The 22,727-nt window shown below is 33.0% G+C and overlaps 1 protein-coding gene across 4 annotated transcripts in view; it reads right to left on the reverse strand.

Moving 5' to 3' along the window:
- Positions 1-22,727, reverse strand: part of Ubr3 (ubiquitin protein ligase E3 component n-recognin 3) — a 227,269-nt gene that overhangs the window by 154,742 nt on the left and 49,800 nt on the right. For all 4 annotated transcript variants that reach the window (XM_071619089.1, XM_071619090.1, XM_071619088.1 and 1 more), the window contains 5 exons: positions 16,294-16,360; positions 12,103-12,233; positions 10,789-11,017; positions 4,350-4,529; positions 3,588-3,721 (listed from right to left, as the gene is read on the reverse strand). In XM_071619089.1, the coding sequence (XP_071475190.1) occupies positions 3,588-3,721; positions 4,350-4,529; positions 10,789-11,017; positions 12,103-12,233; positions 16,294-16,360 (741 nt within the window). The remainder of the gene's footprint in view (positions 1-3,587; positions 3,722-4,349; positions 4,530-10,788; positions 11,018-12,102; positions 12,234-16,293; positions 16,361-22,727) is intronic.

A 22,727-nucleotide genomic window follows, 5' to 3' on the forward strand; every position in this document is an offset into this window, starting at 1 on the left:
AAATATTACATCAGCCTAATTAACATATCTAACATCTCAGACACTTAACATTTTTGTACTGAAAACATAAAAATCTATTTGTTTAGGAAATCTGAAACACACATAATTACTAACTATGGTCCCATGCTGCGCAAAAGATCTCAAAAATTTATTCCTCTGGTCTAGTTGAATCTTCGTACCCTTTGGTAAAAATCCCCACATTCCCCACTCCCTTACATCCAGCCTCTGGTAACCACCATTTTACTCTCCACTTTTGTTAAGTCTTACTTAGATTACACATATAAATGAGATGGATTTATCTTAATTGGTCAGTTACTCCTAATGTTCCTGCTTCCCACTGCTTTTTTCTCCCAACCCCACCTTCACCAGCAATCAGAATGACTTTTTAAGTATAAATTTGATCACAGTGAACCCCTACTTAAAAATCTTCACAGGCGCCAGGGAAGGGTGATGCATGTCTATAATCCCAGTAACAGGAGGCTGAGGCAGGAGGATCACAAGTTTGAGACTAGCCTCAGCAACTTAGCAAGACCCTCCCGTAAAATAAAAAATAAAGGGGCTGGGGTTGTAGCTCAGTGGATGAGCAATTGCCTCCCATGTGTGATGCACTGGATTCAATTCTCAGCAGCACATTAAAAAATAAATAAATAAATAAGTTGTGTCCATCTACAACTAAAAAAAAAAAAATTAAATAAAAAGGGCTAGGGATGTAACTTAATGGTAAAGTGACCCTTTTGATCCCCATATTAAAAAACAAAAAAGAAAGAAAGAAATCTTCATAGGCTAGGGTGTGGGTCAGTGGTAGAGCACTTGTCCAGCCTGCTTAAGACCCTGGATTCAATCCCAGCATCAAAAAAAAAAAAAAAAATCACAGGCTTCCCTTTAAAATTAAATCAAAGACTCTTATTTCATTTTTATGTGGTACTGAGGATCGAACCCAGTGCCTCACATGTGCTAGGTAAGCACTCTACCACTGAGACACAACCCCAGCCCCAAATCAAAGACTCTTCAACATGATCTACAAGGACCAAAATAATAACCTGGTCCTTGCCTATCCATCACTGTTTTATCTATTCTGTAGTTCCAGATTATACAGCTCCTTATATGAATCAATCGTTTTCCTACTAGAGGTAGGCTATTCTATTCTACCTTCCCCACTACCACCACTAACCTCACTTATTTTCACAAAGCTGGATCTGCCATTTTCTTTCCTCAGAAAGGCTTTGTCTAACTCTCAGACCTAACCCATTTCTCTATCTCATAGCAACCTGTTATTTTCCTATAGAAGTACATATAAAAGTAAAGCAGTGGGCTGGGGTTGGGGCTTAGTGGTAGAGTAAGCTTGCATAGCAAGCGTGAAGCACTGGGTTCATTCCCTGGCACCACATAAAAATAAACAAATAAAATAAAGGTATTGTGTCCATCTACAACTTAAAAAAAAAAAAAAGTAAAGCTGTGTTTTTAACTTAAGGTCTACCTCCCCGTAAAACTGCTTCACAAAAACAAGATCCATGTCTATTAACACCAAAAATTTAAGCATCTAGAAGTATCTAATATAGAATCACATTCAATAAATATTTTTTAGAATGAACAAACCAAATTCACATTGTTTTATAAATGCTACAGTGGAGATTAAATGAGGTACTATGAAAACACTGTGAATAGAATACAACTCTGACTAATGAGCAGATTACCTATCAGCTGGGTCTTATGAGTAGAATTTCTGAAGAGCTAGCTCTAGTGGTACTTCATTCTGGCTAGAATCACTATCAGGTCCCACTGCATATGAAACACATCAAAATCTCTAACAATGGGTCTTAGGCATGTGTATTTTTTTAAGCTTCCCAGACAATTCTAATGCAAGAAAAGCACTAGGCAAAGGAAAAAAAATAAGCGAACATATTGCCATAAAGGGGGACTAGCTTGATCAAAAGCACAGGAATCAAGAAAGGACATTGCATAATAGAATAGTAATCAACCAAAAAAAAAAAATAGGAGGTGATATAAGATTAATTATAAAGATAAATTGAGGGCTGGGGTTATGGCTCAGGGGTAGAGCACTCGCCTAGTATGCGTGAGGCACTGGGTTCGATCCTCAGCACCACATAAAAATAAAATAAAAAAGGTATTGTGTCCACCTACAACTTAAAAATAAATGTTTAAAAAAAAGGTAAACTGAGGGTAAATTATGGAAGATCTTAAATGACTCTTTAGGACATTACCCTCTAGGCAAATGAGAACCTGAAAGACTTTTAAGCAAATGAGAGATATGCAGGGCTTAGAAAAATAACTTTAATATTGGGGTGAATAACAGTAGGAAGATTCTAGAGGCAGGAAACAAGGTAAGAAATTATCTTAATAACCTAAATTTTTAAAATATAAAAACAAAAAAGAAGCAGAGGGAGATACATCTGAAAGGAAAGAATGAATTCATGGTATGTGACTACAAGTTGAACACAGCTAGTACAGCAAAGGGAGGTTTCTAGACTAAACAACTCCATCAAAGGACATGAAGGACACAAAAGGAACTACAGTATGGAAAAAATGGTTTTAAAAAGTTAATGGGGGTGGGGACCGCGACTGATATAGCTCAGTGATAAAGCACCTGTTTAGCTTGCATGTGGCACAGGATTCAATGCCTACTAACACCAAAAAAAAAAAAAAAAATTTAATTGGGATCTGAGAAAATACACGTACCTATTAGGAAAACTACACGAATAACCTAACCTGTTAGAAATTTGAATCTAATTAGACTGTTGCAAAGTTGTGAGACTTTTGTATTTAGAAAGTAGCTGAACTCCTGGGAGAAAAATATAAATCTTCTTGAAGGAAAACACACATTTAAAAGATAGATAAAAAGAGCTTCATATTACCTATAAGGAAGAACAGGCTTTTCTGTCCCATTTGCTTTTGTTTTGTTTTGAAAGGATAAGAAAACTGAGAAGTTCAAATAGTTTTAAATGGGTTGACCAAATGACACAAGTAGAAAGAGGCAAAACCAAGACTAGAACCAAGGGGTTTTAAAATATTTCCACTATGAAATCTTGTCCAGCATGCTACTAAGCTGGACTTCATGGGATTATATATCAAATATTTAGTCAAGTCTTTATTTTAATAGGATTAGAAGACTTCATTTTTCTGAACTACTCAAGAATTCTGGGGACCTGTCAAACCAGTGACTTATTATATATCAACAACTGGAAGCTGTGTAAAATTTATTTTGTGCCTGGAATCTGAATATTGTAAATTTTACCAAGGAGTATCCTTACCCTTTGAAAGATAAGCAGCATTAGACAGTTGATAATAAGTAAAAAGAAATAATAAAGGTGAATGTAGAGACTTACAAAGTTTCAAAGACTATTCAAAATAGGGGCAGGCTGAGAAGATCAGATAATATAAATTAATTTCAACCTAAGAATAAAAATTACTGTCTCAAGTCAACTTACACAAAGCCGAATTCAACTTGAAACAGAATTAAACCCTGTACATTATATGCAAATAAACATGCCATTTTTTTCACAAATCTTTTTCTTATACAGTTATTTTTAAAACAAATACAGAAATTACCAAAAATATTTCCAACATACCCTAATTTTACAATGTGATAAGAGCCCCCACATTGGCTGTGCACAGGCCTCAAGTTCAGCAGCAAAGGCAGCATAGTAGGTCTGAGACTCAAATTCCACATGCTCATTCAGTTCTCGCTTGTTTAAGTTCATACCTTACAAAAATTAAAGCATACATAGGTCCCATCAAACAGAAGCAAGAATTCAGGTTAAAAAGCAAGTAAAACATTTCCTAGTACCCAACACAACTGACACACACAATTACATAAATTGCATAATACATACAAAAATAAATTACTTAAAATGAAATAATCTAGAACTTTAAAATTTTTTCACAAACTATGTTTTCTTGGACAACACTTTGTGAATGTCTCATATAACAAATGGGTATCTTTAAATAAGGAAGAATCTTAACTGATGCTTGTTGAAATTTTTATGGAAGACTAGATTTCACATTTCTAGATTAATGGTTTGAGATGCTAAAAAAATTACACTCTTGGGCGAGGGTGTGGCTCAGTGGTAGAGGAATCCAAGGCCTAGCATATAGAAGGCCTTGGATTCGATCCTTAGCACCACAAAAAAAAAAAAAAAAAAAGTTTCCTTTTTAATAATTCAACACTTTTTCTTAACTCCCTGGTGTTTTTATGAACTTATAAAAGTTCTTATAAATAACAATTAAAATAATGAGACATTTCAATTGTTAAATACTATTTAATAGTTTAGCATGAGACATCTGTGAACCAAAAAAAAAAAAAAAAATTAACAAAAAGATTAAATTCATACCTTGAAAGAAAGATACAAAGTTCATCCACGTAACTAACAAACCATGGTCCTCCAAAAATCTCTTAGCCACACTTTGATGAGAAAGAATATTAATAAAATCACTAACAAGAGGCCAATAAGTATTATTCTTCAGTAATGCTTCTCCACAGTTCACCACCACATGTAAACTATTTTCTTCATCTAAAAAAGACACACACAGCCCCAAAATAAATAACTTTAAAAAAAATTGCCAATGATACAGAATGTTACACATCTTAGAATCAGAAGCATCTAAATTCAAATCCCAGCCTACCATTTAGTACCTATATAGCTCTAAGTGTGTTGGACTCTCTGAACCAACTTCCTCATTTGTAAAATGGGAAAAAATATATATTTTAAAAGATTAAATGAGATGTTAACATAAAGAACTTGGTACATTTTTATAGTAATTATTATTGCATATTGAGCTAACCATATGCTCATAAAATATTTTTTATTCTAATAATATTTTCAGTCCTTATCAATAAGATTTTTATCCCTAGATTAATCTCATTCTACCTTAATAATCAAATCTAAATGATTCAAGTAATACATATTTGCTTTCTTCTAGTCAAGGAATACATAAATACAACTTTGTTAACAAACAATCTTTCAAAGATAAAAGACCAAAAAATTTGTAAACCTCTCAAGTCTTTAAAAAAAATCCTCAAACTTTAAATACATTGTTGTGGTGGGAAACAACTAGACTGCACAAAAATCTTTATCATTAAAATTTATTAGCACTATAAAACATACTAATACACATCAGACACAGAAGGCTCAAGAATAGTAATCTATTTCCTAGTCCACAAGATGAGGAATATGTTTTTTTATTTCTGTTTGTGCTAACTATTCTTTTTGTCATAAGTATAAAATCTAAATCAAAAGTGCATGAACTAATGAAATATCAATAAATACATTTTAAGAGGTATTATAGAAACTGGATCACATGTTTTTGAGAGGCAATAAGTATGGGGGAGGGGAGAAAACCTTATAGCAGAAAAATCATAAAAGCCTAGATGTATTTTACACTCAGTTTGCGTCACAACGACCTTTACATTCTAACTTTAAGGAACTGAAACTGGAATTCACATATGACGATATACAGATATAGTACATACAAAAAAGATGAGATAAAACTCCAGTCAAAGAAACTATCCTGAAAACGTTTTGTCCAAATTTAAAAGACTGAAGAAAGAACAATGCATTTCTGTGTTTCAAGTTAAAATATGATGTTTAAGGTACATATTTTTGTTTGTTTGCTTTTGTTTTTTGTATTGGGTATTTAACCCAGGGACTAAATTTTACCTCAGCCTTTTTTGTGTTTTATTTTGAGATGGGTCTCATTAAATTTCTGAGGCTGGCCTTAAACTTGCAATTCTCGTGTCTCACCCTCCTAGAAAAGCTGAGATTAAAGCATGCCACCACACTAGCTTCATGTGTGTCATTTTTAAATGATTCCTCACTTTAACCAACTTTTTCAACTATCCACCTACTGTCAAACTCATCAGTGAGTAGGTCCTCCAATGCACTTCTTAATTTCTACACATTAAGTTTATATTTTAGCCCATGGAATTATTTTATCCAGCCCTTAAATTAAACAATATTGAAGAACAAAATCCAGTGAAGCAAAGTATGCTGTCTTTTAGTACTTCTCAATGAATGAAAAAAAGGTAATTTAATAAGTAAAGGAGGGGGTAGGGGTGAGGGTAGGACCCTTTCTCAAATTATTCACACCTGAGATTCTGAAAAGCAACCTCCTTATACTGCCACTTTGAGCCAATGAATCAGTGATATTGATGGGACAGTGCTAAAGGATGTTGGGATTAACCAAAAAGAGAGAGAGAGAGAGAGAATAACTGTCCTATGTAATTGAAATCAGAAGATGAATAAGCAGAATACAACTGATCAAAATCACTATTCTCCTGACACTGCTTTAAATACCCCTGTGTTCTTGTGAAAAACGCCTTTGGGTTTATAATGAGATAATTAGAACTTCTATTTTTACCAAAATTGTTAATTTCCTCACTACAGATAAAAGCAATGATTCAGTGTTAAAAGAAATTCACTCATCAACAAATATTTAGGAGAACCTACTAAGGGTCAGGTATTCTACTAATCTCTAAGAATAAAGCCCAAAAAAAAAATCAAGATATATATTATATCTCTTTGTCCACGGAGCTTAACATCTAAACAAGTGTGTGGTAAGGGATGTTAAAGGGAAAATTCAAGAATCTCAAGAACAAATAAAGCTAGTATACAATTCAAGAAAGACTATCCTGAGTATGTGATGCTTAAACTGAGACCTATAAAATGTAATAAGAATTAGGATGAGCCAAATACACTAGACACAAGGGAACAAATGGTGTTCAGGTAAAGGAGCAATAATGTAAGAGAAGGGTAGAATCATATGAACAAAGAAGGGTAGAATCATTTGAACATGCAGAAGATGGGATAATATAAATGAGGCTAGAGAATGACACATCAGCAACATTGGGAGTAATCATGTGACAAGAACAGCAAGCCATGGGGGCGGGAGGGATAAGAGAGAAAACATGATTTAGTTGCATAGCATGGAAAGGAACTACAGGAGAGTGGTGATGAGTAGAAATAAAGAAATATGGAGATGACACTGGTTTGAACTGTGGAACAGTGGTATAAAAACAGAAATGAATGGAAGTGGCTATAAAGATATTTAGAAAGTTAAAATGACAGAGTTGGTTATGTTTGCTGTATCTACAAGAAATAAAAAGAAGTAAAGATAACTTGCAGGTTTTTAGGGTATCTTTAGATGGCTAAACAGTGGTAAAAAAAAAAAACACACACACACACTCATATGTTCATGCACATACACATAGAATAAGTTTTTTTAAAAAAAAAAGCTTGATATAACTAACGAGTTTGTGCATTTGAAGTGTTTAAAGACATCCAAAAATATTCCAACAACTAGTTTTATCAGCCAGACAGAAGATCAATCTGGAATTTTCAGTATCTACAGATATTCCTATAGTTATGTGATGCATGGTTTTAAATTACATTTTATACAAACTGTTTCATAAGACAAATTGTAAAATTCAGGGGCATGGCAAATCATGAGTTATGGCTGGATTCACAATTAGCATAGAGTATAAAAATTAATATAACAAAGTAAAGGCATTGAGTAGGGATCCTGTACCACTAGAAGGCTTTTTCCTTTTAGTCTAGCTATTGCTATAGTCATGTAAATTCTCATTGCATCAGCTCAATATTTACTAACAGTATAGATCAAATGTTCAAATACTGCCTAGAGGCTAGGAATGTAGCTCAGTGGTGGAGCATTTACCTAGCATTGGGTTCAATCCTCAGCATATCATATAAAACAAAACAAAACATTATCTAATCACATTTTAAGCAAAGTCTACAAAGAAGCTATTGAAAAATTTTTTTAATGTTAAAAACAGAGATCCTGGGGCTGGGAATGTGGCTCAAGCAGTAGTGAACTCACTTGGCATGCGTGGGGCAATGGGTTCGATCCTCAGCACCACATAAAAATAAAATAAACATGTTGTGTCCACCAAAAAACTAAAAAATAAATATTAAATTCTCTCTCTCTCTCTCAAAAAAAAAAAAAAAACAGGGATCCTATTGTAATATCTGTAGCTACACAATATATTTAAGGATCATTCTGATATCCTTAATGTAAAAATAGGGAACACTTATGGTGCTTTTAGAAAAGCAATATATATATATATATATATATATATATATATATATATATATATATATATATATAATCTAATGCCATGCTACTATTTAAAGAGAAAAAAGCAAAGTTTGAAGGATGGTGAAGATGTTTTAGACACTGGCTTGGAGATAATGTAATCTACTGTAATATATTTAACACGTGACCACCTGAGTCCTGGACAATATTTGTACATAACAATTTCAATAGAATGATGAGAGTGAACACTAAATTGAGGTAGGTAAACTGAGATGGGTTAATGAGTGCCTGAAAGACATAAAAAAACTTTCTCAGGAAAGCTGATGATTTTAAAAAAAAGAAGAAGAAGCAAACTCACACATCTTTTCCCCAAACATACTTCCTTAAAGACCAAATGCAAACCATACTTAAGCACAACTAAATTACTTAGTCAAAAAAAAAAGACTCAGATTCTTTTCAAAAGAGTAGATACTAGACTGGGGTTGTGGCTCAGCAGTACAGTGCTCACCTAGCACCTATGAGGCACTGGGTTCAATCTTTAGCACCCATATAAATAAAGAAAATAAAGGTATTAAAAAAAAAAGCAGATACTGCACTCCGGTTAGAATAGCAATCATCAAGAATCCAAATAACAATAAATGCTGGCAAAGATTGGGAGTAAGACTGTAAATTGGTACAACCACTGTGGAAAGCTGTATTGATGTTCCTCAAAAGACTAGGAATGGAACCACCCATATGACCCAGGTATCCCACTCCTTGGTATTTATCAAAAAGCACTAAAATTAGCATGCTATAGTTATACACACATTCCAAAGTGTACAGCAGAACATTTCACAACAGCAAAGTTATGGAACCAGCCTAGGAGCCCAGCAACAGACAAATGAATAAAGCAAACATGGCATATTTACATAATGGAGTTTTCTCAGCCACAAAGAAGAATGAAATTATGTCATTTAGTGGTAAATGAATAGAATTGGAGAACATCATGCTAAGTGAAATAAGCCAGGCTCAGAACATCAAAGGTCAAATGTTTTCTCTTATAAGAACCTAGAGGTGGTGAGGGTAGGGAATGAAAAAAGGAGATCTCACAAAACATAGGGGAGACCAACAGAGAAAGGAGAATGAGAAAGAGGGATGAGAGGAGGGCATGGAAAGTACTGAGGAAGAAAATCTATCAAAGTATGCTATGTCCATATATGAATACATCACAATGAACCTCACTTATATATAATTATAATATACTGATTGAAATAATACTAGAAGAAAGATCAGTAGATCAGAAGGAAGGAGGTGAGGATGGAAAGGGAAGATAGTAAAAAGTGAGACTGATCAAATTATGTTATGTCCAGGTACATATATGACATAAAGAATCCCACTATTATGCATAATTATAATATATCAATAAAATTTTTAAAGAGCAGATACTTCTATTTTAAAAGTTTTCTAGTTTATGAATTAAAAATTCTATATTTGAAGTCTTTCTCTAAATATGATCCTATATAACATTAATACAATTAATGACAGATACTATTCAAAAAGAAAAATCAACAAATGTAGTTAAATCTCTAAGAAAGAAAGAAAAGGTCATGCTACATAAAGTCAGAAAAACTATAATGTAAAGCAGCTTTTAAATTTTTCTTTAAAAAAGTAAAGAGGTATATTGCTTAATATAAACAATACATTATGTTCCCACTACACCTGCACAAAGAAGGCAAAATCATATCATGGGTAGAAAGAGCATGGGCTTTTAAGTCAGATACTCAACCTTATCACTTAGAACTATATGACAGAGACCATGACTTCAAATCACTAAGACACAGTTGCCTCATCTATAAAATGGAGTCAACAATATTTGCTTCATAGAATTAATGACAGTTAAACGAAATAAAGCATAAAAGTACTTAAAAAAGAGCCTGACAGATGGAGAATGTTCAAAAGATGGTAGCTATCATAATTAGCCAGCTATTATTACATATAAGGCATTAAGTCTTACAGTGAGCATATATCAATTTTTAGGATACAATGTCATTTCTGAATACAGACTGTGAGTATATTGAGAAAATAGAAGCTAATATGAACAAAGGTACAACAGTGGAACAAGGCAAAGCTCAACTAAAAAAAATCTCTTCTCCCCAAAGAATGGGTGGGTCCTATGACTTAATCTGAGATATTGCTTATTATTTGTTTTTAAGTTTAGCTCCAGGGACAAATAAATGAAGACAAAGTCTTCTCATGTGATTGTGCCAAGGTGAAAAACAAAGGTTCTCACCTCAGGAAACAAGAAATCTTCCTTGGCTCTGTCATTTGCTAGCTGTATAATCTATAGCAAATGTCCTAATTTTCCTAAGCTTCAATGTACTTTATCTTTAAAGTGATGATAATAATGCCAATCTCAGAGAGTTGTTGAGAAGCTTAACTGAGATATTATATGAATAGTATTCAACACAGTGCCCAGTACATACAAATATTCAAGTAATATAAGTGATGTAAGAGAAGTTAAAATGAAGGACCACTGAGAAATAAGAATGGGCAAAGATAGGGCTGGGATTGTGGCTCTGTGGTAGAGCGCTCGCCTAGCATGTATAAGGTACTGGGTTCGATCCTCAGCACCACATAAAAATAAAATACAGATATTGTGTCCACCTATAACTAAAAAATAAATGTTTAAAAAAAATAGAACAGGCAGAGATAGAGAAATATATGACAGGTCAAGAAGTTTACCTTGTAGTTCACTTTTAATAAGGCAACTTTCCATCATGTATAATAGTACAGTGACCATAATATCCAGCAGCTGACATTCTTCTGTTACCTGTCTGGCTAGCTCCTCATTGCTGAACAACTGAACACTAATATGCACAATTCTATTAGACATTGTGTCTGATTCATGACTTTTCTTCAGTGTTTTCATAATGAAAGCATAATGTTGAACAAAAGTTTTTGTAAAAGCAACCTGTAAATAGGGAGGAAAACAATACATTAGTTTAACTGAATTTAAAATACAAATATAATGTTGAAAATATTTTAAAGCTATTACTAAATTGTGATGAAATCCAAAGTAATTAAAAAATAATTCAATGATGATGGTAGTCCTAAGTCAGATTTTCCCTTTTTCAGAATATCAGCAAATATTTTGATGGTTAAAAAAATTTAGTTTTAAAGCAATTGCAAACACTATGGTTTAAGAATACAGAATTTCGCTGTGTTCACAAGTATCAAGTTACTAAGGTCTAAGGATATGTCTTTGTTATGTGCTGCCTACTTTAACAACAAAATCTAAAGTTTAAGCCACAAACCACATGGAGAATTTAATACTACTAAACAAGTGAGTCAGTGTGATTACTCCACAAGTAAAAACTTTTATTTGATATGAAAGCAGAAAATGATCTGACTAAATGTCTAAAGTGCTATTTAGTTTACTTTTATTTCCTTCATATGCAGGAAGTACATTTCCTCTGTCATAATTTTTAAGAAGAAATAAAGACACCATAACAACTATACCATGCTTTCTTTTTTCATACATTGAGGTATGTAACTTTGCCATTAACAACCACACGATAATAAATGATGAGTTCAAACCCTCTGGAACTAAAAACTTCTACCTACATTCATACCTGAGTCAGTAACTATTCTCTTTAACAACTGTGGCCACCAACTATTAACCTTGTGTTTTTCCTAGTCTAGTCTAAATTCAGCTACCCCATTAAACTTTATCATAGCATTTTATACTACCTTTCTTTCAGATAATTTAGAATAATTTCTAACTACATATTTACCTCTACATTTGTGTTTTTAATGTTTGTCCCCCAGCATTCCCTTCAAGTTCTACAAAGACTTTTTGAATTCTTAAGAGAAACCTAAGATCCTGTGTGCGTTTTGTGCAGACCCTGTGGTAGCAAGAGAATAAGCAAATGTTTTCTTATGTTATGTCAATCCTTAGATTTATAATATAATAAGTCTCACCTGGGAAATACATTTTTAAAAAAAGATTTAATGATGACAAAGCAAAGTTTAGAAAAGAAAGAAAAATTATGATACCTTATACTCTTGATCTGGAAGCATGTTGAGTAAGAAAGTGACCATCTTCTGAGGGAATTCATACTTTATTGTCCAAAACAAAAGTTCTTCTAGAAAACTTTTATGCTTCAATACATCCATTATGGATTGATCTGCTTAACAAAAAGAAAATTCATTTAATCCTTACTATAATTAACAGCACATCAAACACAAATACCTGAAAATATCTAAAAATTAAGGACACCTTTTCAATAATGTAGTGATAATACCAATATTAAGTTCCTATAATCACATAAATAACAAAACACTTCATCTCTTTATTTTAATATAAATTAGTAATAAAATAAGTATTAATTGTCCTTAAACACGGGCCATTTATCTAAAATTTCTACAAAGATTCAAAATATATATTGAGCATTCCTCATCAAAAATTAGGGCTGGGACACTGGCTCAGCAGTAGCATGTGTGAGGCACTGGGTTTGATTATCAGCACCATGCATAAATAAATAAAATAAAGATCTATCAACAACTAAGAAAAAAAATATTAAAAAGTTAAAAATGCTCCACATTTTTTAGCATATAACTAGTAAATTTTATGCCAAATTTCCAAAACCTGAAAAATACAAAAATTTGAAACTGGTCCCAATGAATTCAGATAAGGTATATTCAGCCTGTAACTATTCAATAATACTTAATTAAAATAACAGTGATAATTTTAAGCTAAAAAGAAATATTGCTTAGGACATAATAACACCAAAATATTTCATTTCTAAAAAAAAAGGATAGATATCTTCTTTATAGGATTCAATAATTCATCTATTTATTTAAAAGAATTCCCATAAATGAGATACTAATATCACTACTAAAGGAAACTCCTTATGTGCTGCTTCCTCTAGTATATTACTTTTCTCTGGTAAGAATATATCCAAAAACGTATAAATAATTTTAGATATGTGTACTTGCACTGGGCTCAAGATGCCTTCTTCACATATAGGGGAAAAGGTAAGTGATGCCCTTTATTTATAAAGATATTCAAATGCAGATTAAATAGAAGGCCTATTTCTAAGAACAAGTGCCCCTCTATGAAGTCTAGGTACAGCACATTTCTGTATCTTATTTAATTCTCACAATTCACTTAGCACCTACATGAATAAAAATTTCTACATCCTTGCCATGCTTAGTCAACAGAAAATCTCAACAAGTATTTGATGAACTGGATAGTTTTAATACTTTTGCTATCTCTTTCACTTTCTCTAACTCATATTTTTGCTCACTAATTTTTTTCCTTGAAAATGATAAGGACACAGCAAATGTCAACTGTGCAGAATTAGATGGAAGATTGGGGAAGTGGGGGTGTCAGTAATATACACTTCAAAATAGTCAAGTATAGCCCTATACATCACAGTTCAAATATCTTGTAGGGTAACCTTGTAGCAATTTCTCAATTAACACTATCTTAGTTCACAGTTCTATTATTAAGCAATAATGTCCACACCACATCTCCTCAGGTAGTAGGTCTAAAAGAGTAACAATGTAGGCTCAATATGCCATCACTTGATTCTTTTATAAAACACAGTGAGTTTACTAAATCTTGAATTGGTTAATATTAGATATGACTTTAGCCCTATTTCTTTATTAATAACTAAAGAAGAAAACAAATCCCAAAAAAATCTTGTATGTTCTGGAAATAAATTCCTCTGGTGCAATCAGTATAAGCAATATGTAATAAGGATTAGGTGTAAATACAATTAGAGTTTTGTAATTATTTTTCAAAACTCAGAATTTTCTTCTTGTAAAACAGAAATCTTTTCCTCCTGAAACACCATCATTCCCATGGTGTGATAATGATTTAAAAACAGAAATAAACTAAGCTTGCAAGAAATGAGGCAAAATATATTCAAAGATCTATACTGACGACTCAAAGCTAAAAAGTAATAAAAGTAGGACCTAAGAGAATCAGATAACAGGAATAAAAGAATCATAACTTAAAAACAGAATATAATCAACAGCACATTTCAATACCTTATTTAATTCTCACAATTCACTTAGCACCTACATGACTAAAAATTTCAGACTACCAAATTTAAAAAAAAAAAAAAAAAATCCTAAATAAATGCTCCTTAACATATTCACAAAGCTGAACACAACTAGTGCTGTTAATCGTAGAATTCATAGTTATGTCTGCAAGCCTGCATTAGCCAAATGAAAAGTCTGAAGCCACCATCATTACTAATTGGCATGTACTTAGAAGGAAAATACATTAACTTTGTTTTAAATCAACAATTAATCTGAATGCACCCCAAAATGTTCTGACTTCTCTTAAAATGAGAATAACTGCAGTTACGAGGAATTCAATTTCTTTATCTTCAGGAAGGAAAAAAATGCAATGTCTTTGTTGATTTTCTTAAAATGGTGATGTCCGTCTCACAAGATTTTAAAGCATGTGTTATATGTTTTATGTGTAATATTATGGAATGTGATTAGAAACGCTTCTATGATGGGGCTGGAATTGTGGCTCAGCGGTAGAGCACTCGCCAAGCACGTGCAAGGCCCCGGGTTCGATCCTTAGCACCACATAAAAATAAATAAAATAAAGATATTAAAAAGAAAAAACGCTTATATGACTTACCTGATTATATACTTTTAAAATCTTGTCATGACTTTTAACAATGCCTAATCTGCCTTAAGTTAAAATGTAAAAAGATATTTCTAAACAATCAGTGCAGTGTAAATGCGTAAGTAAGGCAAGGTCTTAACTAGACTGAGGATCCAACCTCTGCAACCTCACTAACTCTTTTTCAGTAATCTTAACCATGTTAGTTAACACATTCTAAGCTTCAGTTTCTTCATCTTTAAAACTCAGGCTATGAATATAGACTGTGACTTTAACATAGTACTTGGCCTCTTGCCTTTCATTACATATTTTATTTCAGCTCACATGCAAATGTTGAATCAAATTCTTATAAAAACTAAACCACCCACTAAACTTCAGAAATCGTCCTTCAGAAGAAGAGCCTATAATGAAAATGCCCACTGCTTCCACCTTTCCAGGTAGTCCTATAAATGTCTCAATACACTTAATCAACAGCAAAAGAAAGAACTCTTTTCATCAAAATCATATTTTAACCATTAGAGACTCTATAATAGACCACATTAACCCAGAAAATGGATCATATTACAATTTAGACATCCCTGGCAAAAATCCAAAGCACAGGTTGCCCACTAATGAGAGTCAAGAAAAACAGTGGTTAAAAGTTTAGGCTCTAGGATTTGAATTAAGGATTTATTTCTTATTAGCTGAGATCTCTAACATACCTCCATTTCCTCATTCATAAAATGGAAGTAATACTAAAACCTACTTCATAATGGTTACTTTGAAAATTAAGTCAAATAATACAACAAAGTGCTTAGCATTGTATCTAGCACATATAAAACAATTTAATGAGTATGGTAGCCCTGTAATCTCAGCAGTTCGGGAAGCTGAGGCAGAAGGATCACAAGTTCTAGAACAGTCTCGGCAACGTAGTTTCAAATAAAAAGGGCTAGGGATGTACCTAATGGTAGGGCATTCCTGGATTTGATCCCCAGTACCTCCCCAAAAAAGAAAAGCCAATAAATATTTTACCCATTATTATTACTAATCTATTCCCTTACTGTAGGCATATCTACCTCTTGCTTTGACTAAACACGTTTAGTTTTTCATTAGCCTTTACTATGTGTTTAATGCTATTCATTCATTGCCATTGTACATTGTGTTTCTGTATTTCTCTCCCGTTTCTCCTTTGCTCCTCCTTTCCACTCTAGAAAATGCATACTACAGATTATAAAAAGATGAAAACCAAACTAAAACTCTACACCAAAAACACTGGATCCAAATCAATTAATTAATGAAAAAAACCTTCTATTTGGGGACTCATATGATAATGCTCGTTTTATGATAAAAAACAATGAACTAAATCCTAGTAGAGTTTTACTTGCTTTTGAGGTCCCTGCAACTACCTCCTAATAACACTTCCTCCATCATTAGATAAATCTAACAATATAACTGTCCCTTCAAAAAAACTTTGATGTCACTGTGGCTCTAGTAACCATCAAGTGTCCTTAGTGATCAAGGATTTTTTGGGGGGTGGGCATTTTGCTCAAGGAAAAAACAGAATATACACACACATAAACACACTCTCTCAATTTATACCAATGATACTTTATTTATACCTTTGGTGCCACTGCTCAGTTTTACCCTCTTTCTCTTGCCCAAGCCTTGACTCCCATCCTGATCCTCCTGGAGGGGGAAAAAAGCATTAGATTTATAAATAATCATATTCATAAATTTATACATTTTATATAAATACAAATGTGCTTAAAACATATTTGCATGCTTATACACATATATAATTAAACATAATAAATGCATGCTTATACACTATTAAACATATTTCACTTTTATGTATTTACTATAAAAAATCTTTTTATGCTAATTTTATTTAAATATATAGTGAAATATCCTTAGTGTTAAAATACAAAAGCTCTTAGGGCTGGGGTTGTGGCTCAGCGGTAGAGCACTCGCTTAGCACGTGTGAGGCCCTGGGTACGATCCTCAGCACCACATAAAAATAAATAAATAAAATAAAGGTATTGTGTCCAACTACAAATAAAAAATAAATATTTTTTAAAAAATACAAAAGCTCTTAAACTTAACCTATGCTTCTAATGGAAGCTTCTTAAGCACCCCAAAATGCCAAAATAAAAATTTTCCTAACCTCATATACATGACAATAATTACACTCAGAAGTTAAGAGAATAGGGAGAAAGTTATCATAGAAAGAAAGAGAAAAGGGGAGAGGACTAAAGTAATAAATAGGATAAAAGCTTCAAAGAGTTTGAGACAAAATGAATTCAAAAAATCAAATTCTGAAAAAAAAACATAACGCATTAGAAGCTGGAGTTGACAGTTTAAAAATAATAGAATAATAATAATAAATCAAAATACGCCTAGGAAAAAACAAAGAAGGAAATATAGGCATTTTTGTTCACATGTGATACATGCATTCCTGAAAACCCTCACACTTAAAATAACAAGGATTATGGGAGAAAAAAGGGTGAGGGGAAAACCACTCACAACCTACTCAAGTTTGTAACCAAAGAAGTAATAGAAACAATAACTGGTACCTGGGGAGATAATTTGTATGCCCAGGCAAACACCTTGACATGGTTCAGGCTGTCTCAGAGGATGCTGACACTGCACAGCAGCAAAATGGGCATCAGCCAGATGAGACAACACATAGGGAAGAGAAGCAGATGCAGGAGCCTGCCACTGTGAAAGTCATATAAAGCTACAGGTGCACCTATTTAGGGAGGTAGTTGTAGGTATAAGGGCTCACTTCTACTTTTCTTAAAATGTTATTGGAAAGGCTTCTAATATCTTTGTAATAGAGCTCAGGATTTTCCTATTCATCTACAGGTTATGATTCTACCCCACTATTCCATCTCTCCTAAATCAGGAATTCTACATATAAAACAAAAACTTCCATTTTATACTTCCTTTCCCTATATCAAATGCATATCAGTCAACTGGTATTATAAGACATATGTGTTAATATTTTAGCATAGATTTAGTTCTAACCTGGTGGCAGGTTAGAACTGTAGTAAAAACTTCCAAATACTTTCTCAATCAGAGTTGATTAAACCTCCAAAGTAGAAAAGTAGTCTGAGCTTCCTGCTACAGCTTGATTTATTGGAGTTGCTTCTTTGGCCTATACTTCATATCCTTTAGAGGGTTTCTGTCAAATCCAGCATCATTCCTCAGGGTTATTCTCTAGGTTTTCCGGAGCTACCATTTAGCTTACTTATTCAGCATTTATTGAGCACTTCAATATTCCTGCCCTGTTAATCCCTCACTTTGTCCAGTCTCTATGGCCATCAACCTGGCAGCAAGACTATCAAATTACACTCTCCTCCTCCTCTACCACTCTAACCTTGCCCCAGGAGAAATTCAGCAGAATGAAATTTGGATTCTTGACAGACAGAAAAATGTGAATATCATGCCACAGGGCCCAAAGAATTCAGATTTAAGATTTCAACTAATAGCAATTTATGAAACTATTCTCCCAGACCTGAGACAAAAGACAAAGTTGGAAAAAATATGTTAAGTCCCAGGTTATAATCACACCATAAATTTCAAAAATAAACTTCCCTTGTAAAAAGTATCCTTGATCCAGTAATGGCCATGGCAATATGAAGTTTTATAAATTTTCTGGCCTTCTAGTCTTAAAGAACAAGTAGAAGTAGCCAAGCAAAAGAAGGAAAAGTCATTCCGAGAAGAAAAGAGATGGCAGAGTTTTTTGCCTGTGGTATATTGCTTGTCTAATACAGACAAGGCCCTGGATTCAGTTCTTACCATCAAAAAAAAAAAAAAAAACAGAGGGGATGTGGCTCAATGGTTAAGCACCCCAGGGTCCAATCCCTGGATAGGGGGGGCGGGGTGCGGGCTGGGGGGATAGGAGAGGAGGAAGAAGAGAAGATAAAGAGGAGAAAGAGCATGAACTAAGGTACAAAGACAAAAATCTGGAGACATGGACCACGGGATTGGACTTAATATCATGGTATGCAAACACAACTAGGACAATAGATTATCTTCATCTATGGTGGTGGAAAAATTAGTACTCTTGCACACTGATGGTGAAAGTATATAGTACAGACTTCTGAATGACAAGTTGATAATATATGTCAAAACTCCTTACAGTGTTTTTAACACAGAAATTCCAATTCTAAGAATTTTTCCTAAAAAAGTAATGAGACAATTGAATAGGAAGTATGTACATGACTATTCATAACAATATTATGTATAAAAGCAAAAGAAAACAATCTCTGGCTTTTAAGAGAAGATGGATAAGTAAATAAAATATAGCACACCTGCACCATAAAAGAAAAAACAATGCTAGAACTCTATATTCATTGTTACCAGATGACATTCAAAAAGCATTACTGTGAAAAAAGCATGTTATGTACAATAACATATGGAATAAGAAATCATTTAAGCAATCTACACAAATAAAATGTTAATATATTCATTATAGTCAAAATTATCATTGGTGGAAAAAAATGATACAAGACTATAGCATGAAACCATTAAAATAGTCTATATATTAAGATCTGTTAGAATGCAGATGTTTTATATATATACGTATATATATATGTATGTATATATGTGTGTATATGTGTATGTATGTGTGTATTTATGTGTGTGTATGTATTTATTTATTTATTTGTTTGTTTATATTCATGAAGTTCTTCTGATATGCTGACCTCTGAAATATTTTTAATTGTCTTCCCTTTCAAAGTGACAAATGTGGTTTTGCCAAAATGGTTTGAGTATCTCTGAGAGTAGACTACATCTTGTCCCCTCTTGGCCAGGATTCTTCATTCTGTTATACTGTGATAGCACCTAGCCTGATGTTCAGAGTGCACAGTGAAATGTTCTAGACTACAAATTAAGGTAGAAGTCCTGATGTACTTTTTCTTAAGAACTTAAAATAGAATGCAGATGTTTATAATGAGTTACCTCTACGTGACAGAGTTATAGATCATTTTATCATCATTTTTCAATATTTATTTCCTATTTATTCAACAATTAATATGGGTTGTAGTTTTAAGTTAATAAATATTTATTAAGAAATACTGCCTTGATTTCTAATCTCAATCACAACAAACTGCTCAAGATGATGGACTACTGTGTCATCTAAATATGATATTTTTATTTTGAGAAAGAACAGAAATAACTCCCAAAGGTTGGAATTTCAGACACTAAGGAAGATCAAAGCAAAAAAAAGTCATCATGACCACAATTTTCCATCCTTTCAAATTCATTATTGGGAAATGAAGTTCTTCCCATTTATCCATGAGGAAACAGTACAGGACACTGGGAAGAGGGTCTAACTGATAAGGTGAAATAAAATGAGTACAATCCTGACTCAGCATTTGTACAGGCCCCAGACTTTTTTTTTTAATATTAATTTTTTATAGTTGTAGTTGGACACAATTTTATATATATATGTATGTATACGTATATACATATATACATATATATATATATATATACACACACACACACACACACACAAAGCAGGTATGCTATACTTTATTTACTTATTCATCTTCTCTTAAAACCCAGGGCCTTGCATGCGCAAGGAGTGTGCTCTACCGCTGAGCCATAACCCCAGCCCCCTTCTAGAATTTTACTAGTCCCTGGGGGCAAGGCACCATTGCTGCAAGTGTTTCTGGAACAAACTATGGACATAGGTGCAAATTATTTTAGAGAAGAGACAATTAGACCTGAGACAAGAAAAACATATTCAACTACCAGTATATAAAATCCCTATATAATATATTCATTATAGCAAAACAGTTATCATGACCACAATAAAGAGTTTCTCAATTCAAATTAGTCCTTTTTTCTTTGATGAATTACTAAGCAAATGAAAAATACAAACCCCATAAAAAGAAGTCAGGTAAATTCACAGCTGATTAAAATAATACTCAAAAAAAATGAGACTATTTAATAAAAATAAAATCCAAAAGAGATCTTGAAAAACTGGAATAAAATAAAACTTAAAGATTTAAGTAAACCACTGTAATCTGAGACTTTAAATCAACTTTACAAGAACAAAGGAAGCTTTAACTTGTTAGTTGTGAACTGGAAGGGGAGGGGAGTGAACACCCTAGGCATTTTATTTGACCACTGTGGCTCCTGCCAACAGTTTAAAATAGCTACTAACAGGCTAGCAAAAAACTTTAGGCCTAAATGAAGGCACAGTATTCTTATCAAAAGATGTCTCTTCACTGTGCACAGAACCAGATCATAGATTTTAAATGGAAATGAATTTACTAAATAGATGAAAAGAAAAAGCTATGCACAACAGAGAATATTAAATAAAGGTAGATATTTAAAGGGATATTGTAAGGGTCCGGCGAAGTGTCAGAGAAAGAGACCACCAAGTGACCACTCATGCAATTGGCAGAAGGGGATTTAATGATCTAGCATGCTAGGGCTCCGTGCCCACTCAAGAAGGGAGAACAGCCCAGAGCCCTGAGCAGGGGCTGAGCACTGCTTAAGTACACTTTTTTTGGGGAGGGCGGGGATTTTACATACATCACAGTCTCCTTTAACAAATCATTATACACCACGGGAAAGTCAAACAACAATTCTTAGACTTGATTAGTACATACATTGGCGGGAACAGGTCGGGCGGGGGTGATAGGTCAGTTCTAAACGGGGTACACATTCAAACTGATTGGTCTAGACCCTGCAATGCCTACATGCGAGATCACACAGAGCCCTGAATTATTAAACAACCAAGCAATCAGGGGGAATATTTACTGGGCGGTTCCAAGCATTGTCTTAACAGCTACAGAAATTTCAGGTTTTGCAGGTAGCATAGAAACCTAACAATACCTAATCCTTTACATTTTAACTCAGACCTTGCAGCTTAGAAACTTTACAATACCCCGTCTTTTACCCTTTAACTTTTACGCTTTAACTTCAATTTCTTTTACCCTTACAATATCATATGGCAATTAAAATAAAAATCTCTCTAGAGGACAAAATAAGAATAAATGTGTGAAATTATACAATATTGATAAGAAATTCCTAATAATAAGAACTGTTAAACAAAGGAACAAGTTGGCCCATAAACTAGGTAAGCTCACTACCACTGGAACTGTTTACAGAGAAGCTTACCAATTGTCAGGAATGTTGTAAAATCAATTCCTGCACTGGAAAAGAAATATATTAGATATGTATAAGACCTTTCTCACCAAAAGTTTACGTGATTTTCTACCTCACCCCTCCCCATTAATGTAATTTATGATTACAAATTAAAATTTAACTTTATATCTTTTGAAGTAAAGCTATTTTATTTCTTATTCATTTATGAAAAACATCTCCAATTTTCAATTTCAATAATCCTACCTTTGCTAATATTTAGCAAATTTGTTTTAATTGTTCTTTTGGATTCTGTCTTTAATAAAGGTGAGAATATTCAGAGCCTATCTACACAGTGACTTATTTTATTTTGCTAATGATTATCTCTCAATTATGTGAAAGTATGCAAGAAAAAAAGACTAGAAGTAAACAAGCAAAATTAATAAACAATGGTTATTTCTGTATGGTAGGCCTGAAGGTAAATGTTTTCTTCCTTGTACTTTTTTATAATTTCAATTTTTTAACAATGAACATTCATTCACCTGGTCATAGTTCCCCAGGAGAAAAGTGTTTTAAATTATTTCACTTATATTAATAGCTAAATACATCAAAGTTACAGAAATTAATGATCTGGTCATTGCAAACAGACAAATAAATACTGCTAAAGGAAAAATATCACAGTGAATAATCTTCTCTTGAAAAGTTCTTTACCTAGGGGCTGGGTATTGTTATAGCTCAGTGGTAGAGTACTTGCCTCGCATGCATGAGACCCTGGGTTCAATCCTCAGCACCACATATAAATATATAAATAAATAAAAATAAAGATATTGTGTCCATCTACAACTAAAAAAATATTTTAAAAAAAGTTCTTTACCTAAAAGATCCTATTTCTTCTAAGAAACTTTCTAATTAGACCCACTTATATATAAAATAATTTACTTTTGATTTG

Source organism: Marmota flaviventris, chromosome 11 (assembly GCF_047511675.1).
Source record: "Marmota flaviventris isolate mMarFla1 chromosome 11, mMarFla1.hap1, whole genome shotgun sequence".
NCBI lineage: Eukaryota > Metazoa > Chordata > Mammalia > Rodentia > Sciuridae > Marmota > Marmota flaviventris.